At 48.6% G+C, this 13,770-nt stretch overlaps 1 protein-coding gene across 3 annotated transcripts in view; it reads right to left on the reverse strand.

The window, feature by feature from the left end:
* Positions 1-13,770, reverse strand: part of CSF3R (colony stimulating factor 3 receptor) — a 34,486-nt gene that overhangs the window by 13,692 nt on the left and 7,024 nt on the right. For 2 of the 3 annotated variants that reach the window (XM_084816211.1, XM_084816210.1), the window contains exons 2-8: positions 8,484-8,579; positions 7,751-8,056; positions 6,490-6,613; positions 5,920-6,107; positions 4,141-4,295; positions 3,316-3,466; positions 2,414-2,496 (exon numbers count right to left, since the gene is read on the reverse strand). In XM_084816211.1, coding sequence (XP_084672337.1) covers positions 2,414-2,496; positions 3,316-3,466; positions 4,141-4,295; positions 5,920-6,107; positions 6,490-6,613; positions 7,751-8,056; positions 8,484-8,553 — 1,077 coding nt within the window. In that variant the 5' untranslated portion in view covers positions 8,554-8,579. The remainder of the gene's footprint in view (positions 1-2,413; positions 2,497-3,315; positions 3,467-4,140; positions 4,296-5,919; positions 6,108-6,489; positions 6,614-7,750; positions 8,057-8,483; positions 8,580-13,770) is intronic. The other variant, XM_084816212.1, reaches the window with a different exon arrangement.

Consider the following 13,770-nt stretch of genomic DNA (forward strand, 5'->3'; position numbering starts at 1 on the left):
ACACACTAATGGTTTTATAATAGTTTAACTTCTGTGGCTCCCCCACCCCAACACCACCCGAAGTGGGCTCTCCCACACTGGAGGCGTTCAAGACGAGGCTGGACAGCCACGTGTCAGGGATGCTCTGACTTGGATTCCTGCATTGAGCAGGGCGTTGGACTCGATGGCCTTGTAGGCCTCCTACTATTCTATGATTCTATGAAATAATCCTGTAATTGTCATCTGCTGAGGGTGCTTGAGGATTCCCTAGTAGTGAACATTTTCTGGGTGAACCCTTCTCTGGTAGTGAACCCCTGGGAGGGAGGGGGCTTCCAGGCATGGGTGGGTTGGTTGGTTGGTTAGTTAGTTATTACATTTATATCCCACCTTTTCTCCGCCTTAAGGAACCCAAGGCGGCTTACATTCTCCTCCTCCTCCATTTTATCTTCACAAAAACAACCCTGTGAGGTGGGTTGGGCTGAGAGCCTGTGACTGGCCCAAAGTCACCCGGCGAGCTTACATGGCCGAGCGGGGACTAGAACCCGGATCTCCCGACTCCCAGTCCAACACTCTCGCCACTACACCACGCTGGCCCTGCCTCACTCAGCATTTTATGGGAGGTTCAGGCATGTTGCCATCTATTCCATTCCTTCCTGTGTTTTCCCACTGCTGCTTCTTTGGTCTTTTGCCTTTTCGCAAAAACCTGTTAAGGAGGGAAAGACAGGCACTGCAGCCCAGCAGCAGCGCAGCGACCTCCATCTGTCTGGAAGCACCTGACAGCTGAACAGGTTTAAGGCTGCAGCAGAGAGAAGACAGCCACAGCTGTGTCTGTCCCAAGCTGCTGGGGGAACAACTTATGCTTTGTGTGCTAAAAAAACAAAACAAAACCAACCCAACCTAACCCAACCCACCAGATCCCACAGCAGTGGTGGGCAATTTGTGGTCCTAAAGGTGTTTTGGGCTACAGCACCCATCAGCCCTAGGCAGCATAACCAACGGGGAGGGCTGATGGGAGTTGTAGGCCAAAACATCTGCACGGCCACAAATTGCCCACTCCTGTCCTACACCAAAAAAATCCTAGTGGTGTGGACAGACTCTGCAACCTAAATGCATGATGCAAAGCTGTTTGTTTTGCCTAATATGCAGTACAGTGCTGTGCATGTTTAGTTGAAAGTAAATGCTGCTGCATTCAGTGGCACCTCTTCTCTGGCATGTGTGTCTAGGCTTGCAGCTCCACAGTGCAATCTTGTGCACATTTGCTCAGAAGTAAATTCTCCTGTGTTCAGTGGCGCCTTAATCTGCTCGCAACGAGCTGTGGGAGAGACGAGGGAGTTCTGCGCTCCACTGGAAGGAAGTCCCACCCCGCAGCTTTCATGCCTCGTCATAAGGGCTACGAGGTCCTTTGTAAAAGTGCATGGTCAAATTGGGGTGGGAACAGACAGCCTGGGATCAGCCACCTGCACTCACGACGATGGGAGACACAAATAGAAGGAATGGATTTTGCCTGGGCGGAGTCTACATGGAAACGGAAGGAGAAGCACTTCCGGTATTATCTGGATTTCCAGGAAATTGCTTTTGGTCCGTCCCAGGCACACGAACCAAAACATGCCGGGTAAACACTACCTTAAAACCTGCTTTTCACAGGTCAAACTGCACTTTAATCCACCTCACTTTGCAGTTGGAAGGGCAGAGTCCCACTTGGAGAAGTGACCATCGTCCACCCCACAGATGCTGCTCCGCCAGTGAGAGGGGCCTGCTCTTGCCCCGCTCCATGCTCCTCTGCTCAGGGAAGTTTAATGGGAGAGATGAGTAATGTCGGACCGTTTACCCTACACCTCTCCCCCTCCTTGCATCCACCGACTGTGAACCAGCAATCTTGAAGCTCAGGGACAGACTGACAGGCAGGCAGCCAGGAGGCGCCTAGGCCCTGGCCCTGCACGGAGGGAAAGGGCTGCAGTGGCCTCTCACTGCAAGCGCTTTGGAGAGTCAGCAGTGGCAGCTGCTGCCGCCTCTGCTTCCCCAGCCTGAACTATGCCTTCTCTTCCTCCCCACAAACACACCGGAAAATCACACGCACGGGGGACTGTTCCGAAGGGAAGACATGAATGAATCAGCGGCTGCTATCTGGGAATGGAAAAAGCAAAGTGCTGCATCACTCCGAAGGGGCGACCCACTCAGGCCACAGAGGCATGCCCAGGATTTAATGCAAGGGGACAGAGCACACTGCCGCAGAACCACTCTGGAGCTGCATTTAAGAAAGCAACAGAGTAAAAGGACTTTCCAAAAATGCGCATCTTCAGGACGGATTCGCGGGATGGTGGCAGATTGGCAACAACATAATCTGCCACAAATGACCCTGATGCGCTCTACCGCTGCATTAAATTGGCTGCATAGATTGGTCACTTGAATTTTGCAAAATGATCCCCCTTCTCACCTTCCACAGCAGCTGCACCTCTGTTCCCTTCTCTGCCTTTCCAGGCTTCATCTTCCACCAAGCATCCAGCTTTCCTGAAGGCACTGGAGGAGAAAAGGAGGCTTTGGTGACACAGTCAAGCAGCACAGGTCAGGCACAGGGCCTGCAGCAGCTCAGATCTGCAGTTTCTTCAAAGAAAAACCACGAGCAAGCTGTGTGACCACCCTTAAAAGTTCCTAGAAAAAGAGGCACTGGGGCTTAATATCACCTACCAGCCACACCCATTACTCTAGACGCCCCGCTCCTCATTCCCATGATTCAGGGCTGTAGTGATGGAGGGGTGGGGGTGCAGGAAGGGACAGGACCTGCCCCCCTGCTATTCCAGTCCCACTCTCTGAACATTCAGCTTTCAGTGGAATAAACAGAGGACTTTCTTGCCCTTTTATGTGTGGAGACAGAAGGGAATGTGTGAAGGCAAACTTCTACCCACTGTCTCCCTAAGAAATAACAAAGTTAAACAGCATATTAGGCTCCCTGCTGTTCCACACAGATTTCCTGCCCCCTCAAACCCCCTCACTGCAAAATGTCTTGCTATGGGCTCGCCAGCTGTGCAGGATGGTTTTACACATTAGTGGGGTGGGCGAACTCTGCACATGGCCAGAGGAACTCTTTCCCCTATTACTCTGCAAAGTTTGGTGGCAAGTCCCAGCATGCAAAGTAGGGTCCTGAGGCTGAGCCCCAGCAACTCCAGGTATTCATGATGCTCTCCACAGGGTGTGTGTGTGTGCGTGCGCGTGCACGTGCAGGGAACTGAGCCTCGCTGCTTTTCTGGTGAGTTTCCCAACGGACAGCTTAGAAGGGACTCTGGGCCCTCTCCTGATAGTCCCACAGCACGCTGGCCTACGCTGCCCCACCACTCCCACCTTTCTCAGGGGTGGTGAAGTTCTTTGCAGGACTCCAGTCACTCCAGTAGCTGACCGGTAGTTTCCGGCAGCGCATTTGGAACTGGTAGAGGGTGCCAAAGAGGAAGCCGCAGTGCTGTGTTTGCCAGACGGGGCTGGTGATGTTGCGGACCTGGGGGCACGAAGGGAGAATGAGAAGAGCAAGCGGACCAAAACCACCGGAGAAGACCCCTCGCCAGCCCGCTGGCCCAGTCCTGCTGCCATGGTATTGGCCCCTTCTGTGTTGTGTCCCGCGTCCAGATGTTACCGGAGCGGTGTGGGCAGAACATGCCAGGGAGTGACACCCACGCCACTCCAGTCACAGCAGCACTGGCCCCTTGCAAGCACCAGACCAGCGTGGGGGGTGGGAGCAGCTCTTTCGGGGAGCTGATCTGGAGTGCGGTGGCTGGCTCCATTTATTTTGACAGCAGCAGGGCTGCCACCGGAAGAGAACGGCAACCTGCAGCACGATCCGCAATGCCGCCATGAGGCTGGCGCGCCACCCACTGGCTTGCAGATTGCCAGGGAACACCTTGGGAAAGAGGTGCGAAGATGAGGTGCCGGGGGGGGTGAGGGGTGTGCGTGCATGCGTGCGTGACAAGGGTGGACGTGGCAGGACAGGAGTGACAAGCAGCCAGAGAGGGATCAACAGCAAAGCCAAGTGCGTCTCGGGCTGCCCTTCCTGTCCATCAGAGAGCCGGGTGCGTCACGAGGAGCCAAGTTCAGCCCTTATGATGAACACCACCCCTGCCGCCCGGCCGAAGCCCCCTCGGCTGGCCAGGCTCTCTGTTCTGGGGAGAGACTCACAGACATCCACTCCCGGTCGCCCCCCTTCTGGTAGCGCAAGTCGCAGAGCTGCTGCTGGTAAGCTTCGCCTTTCGCCGCCTGCCACACCACGCGCACACAGCCCGTCTCTTCGGGGATGGACTGGATGGCCAGGAGGCTCGGGGGATCCAGGCGGACTGAAATAAGCAGCACATGGCAACGCCTCAGGCAAGGATTTCACACGGATTATTGTGGGGCAGCTGCCCCAGGGGCTGTCTTCCCTCCTCTGTGCCAATTGGTCACAAGGGGTGTTGAGTCTTCCTACCTCAATCCCAGAAATGTGGTGAAGCCCCTGCTGCCCCTGGACATCCCCAGAAGCATCAGGCTTTGGCCAGAAGATCATTTACCCACTAGCCATAGGGGCCAGGATGCCCCGCACCAGCAAATGCCATTTGATCCCCTCCCCTATCTGGTTTTCCATCCCACCCCGCAACAGTCAGCCACCATCCTGCAGCCTCTATGCACACTCAGTCCTCGCGGGTCTTGGACTCCCCTCACCCAATTTTTTCTGTTTCTGCAAGCCTTCGTGTTCTCCAAACGCTGCTGACACCTCCCTAGTGAGCACAGGAGGTGCTGTTTGGGCTACATAGCAGCAGCATGCACAGTGGAAGAAATCACTGTCCATTTAGTTATTTAAACTATTTTTATATTGTCCTCCATGTTCCCAGGGCAGTTTACAAAAAGAAGAAAACAATAAAAGGAAATACAAAAACATAATAAACTAAAAGAGTGCTTCAGCTTTGGGGTGGTATAAAGATGAAATAAAGGAAGGAAGGAAGGAAGAAAAAAGAAAAGAAAAGAAAATCATGAAAACCACAGAAAACAGTCAGCAGGCTTAACATTGTACATAAAAATATATTTTCCTGGTGCCAAATGGACAGCAAGGTCCAGACAAACCTCTCTTGGGAGAGAGTTCCACACCTGGGGTGCCACCACCAAGAAGTCCCCCTCACTGATTGCTACCCGGCCCACTTCAGATGGTAGAGGCACCCACAGGAGGGCCTCCACTGAAGCTCTTAATGTACGGGGAGGTACATATGGATATAGGTGGTCCTGAGCAAGAAGCCCTATTCCAGGAGGACACAACTTTTTTGGCCCCGAGAGCTGCATGTGATGCTAGCTTGAGGCTCAGGGGCCGTGTGCACACACACTCATGCACACAGATGCATCCAAGTGATCCTGACCCAGAGTGCTCTTTCCTCACTTTATGAGGACTCCTGGGGGAGGCAGAAATTGGCGGTGGGGGATCAGGGCACAGTCAAGGCTTTGTGGAAGCACAGGTTGTGCACCCCTAGTTTGCAATGGCTGGCAGGAGTTCTTCCTGGTCCCTTGCGCTCCTGCTGAGTTCCCTTGAGTGAGAGATGCCAGAGACTGAACCAGAGGGTGCAACTGGATGAGACACTGATTGAGCTGGGATAAACTGGTCCATTTTTTTCTATTTAAAAGCAGCCGAGACAGAGAGAGAGAGAGAGAGACTTGGATCAGGGCCATGGTGCTGGGGAAGGGGGATTTAAGTCTTTCTCCTTGTGCTGTTTTTTGCAATCAAAATCGCCCTCCAAAGCAGCTATTTACCTCCTGGGGAAACATCTATGTTGAATTAAAAGAACAGGTGCTCATCCCCCCTGCCCCCAGCCCAGGGGGAAATAGCCTTAAGAAAACGTGCTTGCCGTGCCTTCCTCCCAAAGCCACTCATTTCAGCGAGGCCATGGCTGCCCCTAACTGGAAAGGGCCCTTGGATCGGCCTCAGCTAGTGCCACGCACCTAGATCTGCTGGGTCTGCACACAAGCGCTCCGATTCTGCGGCGCCCAGGGCATTCTCCGCTGACACCAAGAAAAGCATCTTTTGATAGAGCCGGAGATACTGGCGGCCAACGATGCAGGAGTTCTGGCCCACCGAGGGGCTGCAGCCTGGGATGGGCTCCAGAGGTTCTTCACACTCCCTCCGGGTCCTGAGACGCAGGCAGGAGAACAGGCGGGCAGTGGTCACTGGAGGCGGTGCTGCTGCACCCGCGCGCACTCTGTCAGGGCCCCAGGTGCAGCGGTGTGTGAAATGCCGCACGGGGCCTGAGCCCAGCCACCTCATGCCTTCCTGCATATGCCCAGGGCATCTTGGAGGATGCCCACGCACCCAGCAAAAATGCCACTGAAGTTTTTTACTGCAAAAATATATTCTGCTCCCCCTCCCGAACTTTGACCCAAGACTTCCTGTCAACTGGTCCAGATGTCAGAAACCAGAATCCGGAGGATGCTGGGAGACAGACACAGCCATCCGCCCCCCCACCCGCCCCGTTGTCTTCAGCACTTTTACTACCAGCAACTCCCTTTCCTTACCAGAAGCCCTTCAGGGCAATGCTAACTGGGAGGTGACTGTCCTCTCCAGGGTCCCAGTGGCACTTCAGGTTCATGGAGGAAGCATTCACGATGCAGGTGAGGTTTTGGGGCTGCGATGGAGGATCTGAACGAAGTTTGCAAGACAGAGAATGGGTGAGAACTAGAGGGCGGTTTTCTGCTCTAAGCTGATGATGTTCCACTCAGGCTTCAGCTCTAGTGCCCTGTTAGTGCTGAGACTGACTCTTTGAGGTCTGCCTTTGTCATCCCATGACATCTGGTCCAGTATCTGACTTTTGACTCTGATATTTGATATGCAATGGCATTTCAAGCAAACACACTTTCCCCAGAAAAAAATCGAATGCATTCCTTTGTATTTGATAGCATTTCGTAGATGACATGTGATGTTATTTAGTAATATTTGAGATATGGCAGTTTATAAGATTACATATTTGATACTTAACCAATATTTTTAAAAAATCAAGGAATGCCAATATGTCTAAAGCACTGGCATATGGATAGAAAAAGAAAATTCAAGATTTCACATTAAAAATTTGGCTGCTAAATTGGAAATGCTGTTAATTTGTGAATACTCTTTTCAGCTCTATCAGGAAGGAATTTGCATCCAGAGCAAACTAGGTAACAATTTGTTTCCTGGCTCAATTCAAGGTGCTGGTTTTGACCTTTAACACCTAAATGTCCTGGGACTAGAATATCTCAACAATTGCCCCCGCCCTTTCCCATGTGAGCTGCCCTGAGCACTTTGTCCCACTTCAAAGACCTTCTCCAAGTGTCCCCCACCTCCACGCCACTGTCAGAGGTATGGTGGGCGGGCATTAGAGACAGTGTCTGTTTGTTTGTGGCACCCCAAATCTGGAACAGCCTCTGAAGAGCTGGGTGCCTGGCCTTGCTGTTACTCACTTTCAGATAAGCATCAAAGACAGTGGACGTTTGCAGGGTTCTGCTTTAAATGAAGATTCATTTGCTGCTACTGCTTTTATAAGTTTTGCTGATTTTTTTTTTAGATCATTGGTTGTGATTTCACTGTTTTTATTATTGTTTTACTCATTGTAAGCCACTTTGATTGTTCCTAGCCCCACCTTTCTAAAAAACTAACTAAGGGTGCAGTCCTATGCATGTTTAGACAGAAAAAAGTCCTGTGGTTCCCAGCATTCCCAGCCCTGTCTAAATATGCATAGGACTGCGTCCTAAGTGGAAGAAATCCCAAGTCCCAGGCCCAGCACTAGAGCATCCTGACACTTACATCCAGCCTGGATCTGGATTAGATTCATACGCTGCGGGGATCCACCTTTCCTCTGCACAAAGCAGCTCAGACTGGTCATGGTCTCATGGAGAGGGCCAAGGGTGATGTTGGAAACTTCCACCCCATTGCTGAAGCTATACTGGGTACCCGTTAGGAACTCCTCATCCAATTTCCACATCATCTGGATTTCTTCGTCCTTTTGAAAGGGGCAGTGGTTTCTCCAGATGGTGCAAGAAGCATTGACGGTTCCTCCCACAAGAACAACCGGGGAGTCCACAGTGAGGTGGCTACAGGACAGAGCTCCTACTGGGGAAGGAAGGAGAAAGGTCTTCACATCAGAAAGCCTGGGAAAGCAAGCAAGCGGCACGCTCTCGACAGATCAAGACTTCTGAGTGTCTGTACTTGACTTCGGAGCCTCCTGCAGCTGTGGGCACCTGGCCCTCCCCCAACCCTGCGATTGGCTGCTGCTGTGACAAAAGGCACATTTGTGATTTATGTCTTGGACACCACAAGCCGTAGAGTGTAAGGGCGCACACAAAATATGACTTTTTGAACTTATTTGTAGCAAATTACCTTTTTTAAAAAAATCAGCTGACAATCAGCTGTCCTTTGATGGTGTCCAAGGCCATTGCCTTTCCTAGTTTCACTGCGTGTGTGTGTGTGTGTGTGCATGCATGTGCGTGCACACGTGCGCATTAGGGCTGTGCCTGGTTAAGCACAGCTGTCCACTTACCTCCTGGGAGCAGAAGAAAGAACATGGAGCACCACAGCAGCCCACGCCAGGGCATCTTTGTGGTTGCCATGGCTTTGCTCAGAGTTCTGGCATTACCTGGAATTCACAGAGACACACGTTCAGGCAGGAAGATTTTCTCAATCCCTTTGTGACAGGGGATATCCATCTCATGCAATTATATTGGTAATTAATATGGCCATTCCGAAACACAGATGTGATTTACTGTGGGGCACCAGGTAGGATGGTGGGCGGTCTAGAATTTCACCATACCACACAAAGAGGATTATCTTAAGCACTGGCATACACTTGACAATGTCCTGGGCTCTCTGTCCCCACTGCCCTGCCCACACATTTGGTTTCGGACATGCTACAAACATTGCTGACCTGTTGGTACAGTCTATTTTTGCAACAGCAGGACCAAAGTTTACATCTGTTAGTCACTAGAAGTGCAGCAGATGCAAAAGCTGTGACCAGACAAAAGGGATGCAAAGTTTTGTTGATCCTCAGGATGGCTGACATTGCAGTATGTGACATTTCTCTAATTGCAACAGGAAAGTATAGTTTGTGTGTGATAATGGGTTATATCCAGTGTTAGTCTTACTTAGAGTAGAACCACTGAAACAAATGAGAATCAAGTTAGAATAAAATTTGATACAACCCATAACGTCCCTGTATGTTTTTATAGGGCATAGGCAATCCCCCCAAAACCAGGTTTAGGATAATGGAACTCAACAGTAAAATTAGATGGTGCCCCACTAGTTCAACATCTATTTTACTTTAGACTTTTAAAAGCATAACAGTATACATGCCATTCATAGGTTGTAAGAATAATTTTGCTATATACAGAAGGAAGAAAAATAGAGAAAAGAAATAAAACACACCCAAGATCAGGAAAAAGGGAACTGCTTGACATAGAATTACCTTACCGGCATTGGTGCCTTGGTAAATTTTCAAATGTGGGCCTTCTTCATGACAGCTGGCCACAGCCACACCCCCAAGAGAGTTGGAAAAGTGCAGGCAGCTATGTCCCTCCATATCAACAAACACGTTCCAGCATTTTTCATCTCTACTAGTTCAAGACCAGGCCGCCCCAAACACCTTTGCATCAGAACAGGGATAGTTCACAAAAATATACTGTTGCTGAGAAAATCCATTTTCTTCCAGCTACTGTGAGGATTGAGGCTAAACTCAGAGGGAACAGGGGATTCTGAGGGTGGGGGCTGGGGTGTCAGCTAATCAAAAAGACCCAGTGTTTCTACCCTGCAAGGCCTGCCGCCACTGCAAGACTTTTCATTGCAAATTCATTCTCATATTTATTCATATTTATCTAAGTTGTTTATTCCCCTTCATGGATCACTGCCTTGTTGTGGCGAAGGGGCTTGCATAACTCAGTGAAGCCATAAGCTATGCCATGCAGGGCCACCCAAGACGGACAGGTCATGGCAAAGAGTTCTGACAAAATGTGGTCCACTGGAGAAGGAAATGGCAACCCACTCCAGTATTCTTGCCAAGAAAACCCCATGGAATGTATCACAAGGCTAAAAGATATGATGCCGGAAGAGCCCCTCAGGTCGGAAGGTGTCCAATATACTACTGGGGAAGAGCAGAGGGAATTTCCAAGTAGCGCCAGAAAGAGTGAAGCGGCTGGGCCAAAGCCAAAAGGACACTCAGCTGTGGATGTGTCTGGGGGTGAAAAGAAAATCCGATGCTGTAAAGAACAATATTGTTTAGGAACCTGGAATGTAAGATCAATGAATCAAGGTAAGCTGGAGGTGGTCAAACATGAGTTGGCAAGATTGAACATCGACATCTTGGGAATCAGCGAACTAAAATGGACAAGCATGGGCAAATTTAATTCAGGTGACCATCATATCTACTACTGTGGGCAAGAATCCCTTAGAAGAAATGGAGTAGCACTCATAGTCAACAAAAGGGTGGGAAAAGCAGTACTGGGGAACAATCTTAAAAATGACAGAATTATCACAGTACGAATCCAAGGCAAACCATTCAACATCACAGTAATTCAAGTCCATGCCCCAACCACTGATGCCGAAGAAGCTGAGGTTGATCGGTTCTATGAAGACCTACAACACCTTCTAGAACTAACACCAAAAAAAGATGTCCTCTTCATCATAGGGGATTGGAATGCTAAAGTAGGAAGTCAGGAAATCACCGGGATAACAGGCAAGCATGGCCTTGGTGTACAAAATGAAGCAGGACAAAGGCTAATAGAGTTTTGCCAAGAGAACACTCTTTTCCAACAGCACAAGAGGCGACTCTACACATGGACATCACCAGATGGTCAATATCGAAATCAGATTGATTATGTCCTTTGCAGCCAAAGATGGAGAAGCTCTATACAGTCAGTAAAAACAAGACCTGGAGCTGACTGTGGCTCAGATCATGAGCTTCTTGTTGCAAAATTTTGGCTTAAATTGAAGAACGTAGGGAAAACCACTAAACCGTTCAGGTATGACCTAAATCATATCCCTTATGAATATGCAGTGGAGGTGAGGAATAGATTTCAGGGATTAGACCTGATAGGCAGAGTGCCTGAGGAACTATGGACGGAGGTCCGTAACATTCTTCAGGAGGCAGCAACTCAATCCATCCCAAAGAAAAAGAAATGCAAGAAAGCAAAGTGGCTGTCTGATGAGGCTTTACAAGTAGCTGAGGAAAGAAGGGAAGCGAAAAGCAAGGGAGAAAGGGGAGATATATCCAACTGAATGCAGACTTCCAGAGAATAGCAAGGAGAGACAAGAAGGCCTTCTTAAATGAACAATGCAAAGAAATCGAGGAAAACAACAGAATGGGAAAGACTAGAGATCTCTTCAAGAAAATCGGAGATCTCAAGGGAACGTTTTGTGCAAAGATGGGCGTGATAAAGGACAAAGAAGGCAGGGACCTAACAGAAGCAGATGAGATTAAGAAGAGGTGGAAAGAATACACAGAAGAACTATACAGGAAAGATCTGAATGTCCCTGATAGCTATGGTCCATGGGGTCACGAAGAGTCGGACACGACTGAATGACTGAACAACAACAAAAAGTTGTTTATTAATCTAAGTTGCACTTTACTTTCATTAAAGGTGCAATCCTACACATGTTTAGGCAGGAAAAAGTCCCACAACTCCCAGCATTCCCCAGCCAGCATGGCTGGGAGTTGTAGGATTTTTTTCTGTCTAAACATGCATAGGATTGCGCCCTAAGTCACTAAGGGTGCAATCCTATGCCTGTTTAGACAGGAAAAAAGTCCTGCAACTCCCAGCATTCCCCAGCCAGCATGGCTAGCTGGGGAATTCTGTGAGTTGTAGGACTTTTTTTCTGTCTAAACAGGCATAGGATTGCACCCTAAAGGAACACCAAATACTTCAGGGGTGTACATAGCCAGGCAGTGCTGCCAGAGGATCACATGGCAGAGAAATGTATAGCCGTAGATACTACACAAATTACTTTGCCCTCCATTAATAATAGGGCAGTCCCACCACATGTCTACCCCCAGTCCCATTAATCATAGGGCAGTGCCACCATACATCCAAAAAACCAACTTTAGATTGCTGCTTACATCGCTAATGCCTGGATTCATTTCTACCATAAATTATATTCAACTGATAAGGGGCAAAATACCACTGATACAGTAATCTTTAGCTACAGCATCGCACTGCTGACTCATGTTTAGCTGGTGGACTACTAAAACCCATAGATCCTTTTCACATGTACCCATCAACAATTAATTGTTTTAATTATGAGGTTTTATTCTTTTATCTTGCTGTTCACACTCTGAGATCTTTGATATGGAGTGGTATGTAAATATTGTAAGTAAATCAGTAAATAATAAATCCTGTATTCGTGCACCTAATTCTTCCTTCTGCTGAGACACTGGAAGCAGCCCAAGAAAGAAGGAAAGCAAAAGGCAACAGTGATAGGGGGAGATACACCCAATTAAATGCAAAATTCCAGAGGTTAGCCAGAAGAGAGAAGGAATTATTTTTAAACAAGCAATGCGTGGAAGCGGAAGAAGATAATAGAATAGGAAGGACAAGAGACCTCTTCCAGAAAATTAGAAACATCGGAGGTAAATTCCAGGCAAAAATGGGTATGATCAAAAACAAAGATGGCAAGGACCTAACAGAAGCAGAACAGATCAAGAAAAGGTGGCAAGAATATACGGAAGATCTGTATAAGATAATAATATCGGGGATAGATTTGACGGTGTGGTCAGTGAGCTAGAGCCAGACATCCTGAAGAGTGAGGTTGAATGGGCCTTAAGAAGCATTGCTAAGAACAAGGCAGCAGGAGATGATGGTATCCCAGCTGAACTGTTTAAAATCTTGCAAGATGATGCTGTCAAGGTGATGCATGCCATATGCCAGCAAATTTGGAAAACACAAGAATGGCCAACAGATTGGAAAAAATCAACGTATATCCTCATACCAAAAAAGGGAAGCACCAAAGAATGTTCAAACTATCGAACAGTGGCACTTATTTCACATGCCAGTAAGGTAATGCTCAAGATCTTGCAAGGTAGACTCCAGCAATTCATGGAACGAGAATTGCCAGATGTACAAGCTGCGTTTAGAAAAGGCAGAGGAACTAGAGACCAAATTGCCAATATCCGCTGGATAATGGAGAAAGCGAGGGAGTTTCAGAAAGACATCTATTTCTGTTTTATTGACTATTCTAAAGCCTTTGACTGTGTGGATCATCACAAATTGTGGCAAGTTCTTGGTGGTATGGGGATACCAAGTCATCTTGTCTGCCTCCTGAGGAATCTGTATAATGACCAAGTAGCAACGGTAAGAACAGACCATGGAACAACAGACTGGTTTAAGATTGGGAAAGGAGTATGGCAGGGTTGTATACTCTCACCCTACCTATTCAACCTGTACGCAGAACACATCATGCGACATGCTGGGCTTGATGAATCCAAGGCTGGAGTTAAAATCGCTGGAAGAAACATTAACAGTCTCAGATATGCAGATGATACCACTTTGATGGCTGAAAGCGAGGAGGAGCTGAGGAACCTCATGACGAAGGTGAAAGAAGAAAGTGCAAAAGCTGGGTTGCAGTTAAACCTCAAAAAAACCAAGATTATGGCAACCAGCTTGATTGATAACTGGCAAATAGAGGGATAAAACGTGGAGGCAGTGACAGACTTTGTCTTTCTAGGCACAAAGATTACTACAGACGCTGACTGCAGCCAGGAAATCAGAAGACGTTTACTTCTTGGGAGGAGAGCAATGACAAATCTTGATAAAATAGTGAAGAGCAGAGACAACACACTGACA

Source organism: Heloderma suspectum, chromosome 10 (assembly GCF_057233095.1).
Source record: "Heloderma suspectum isolate Gila_16-S chromosome 10, 16-S_ref, whole genome shotgun sequence".
Lineage (NCBI taxonomy): Eukaryota > Metazoa > Chordata > Lepidosauria > Squamata > Helodermatidae > Heloderma > Heloderma suspectum.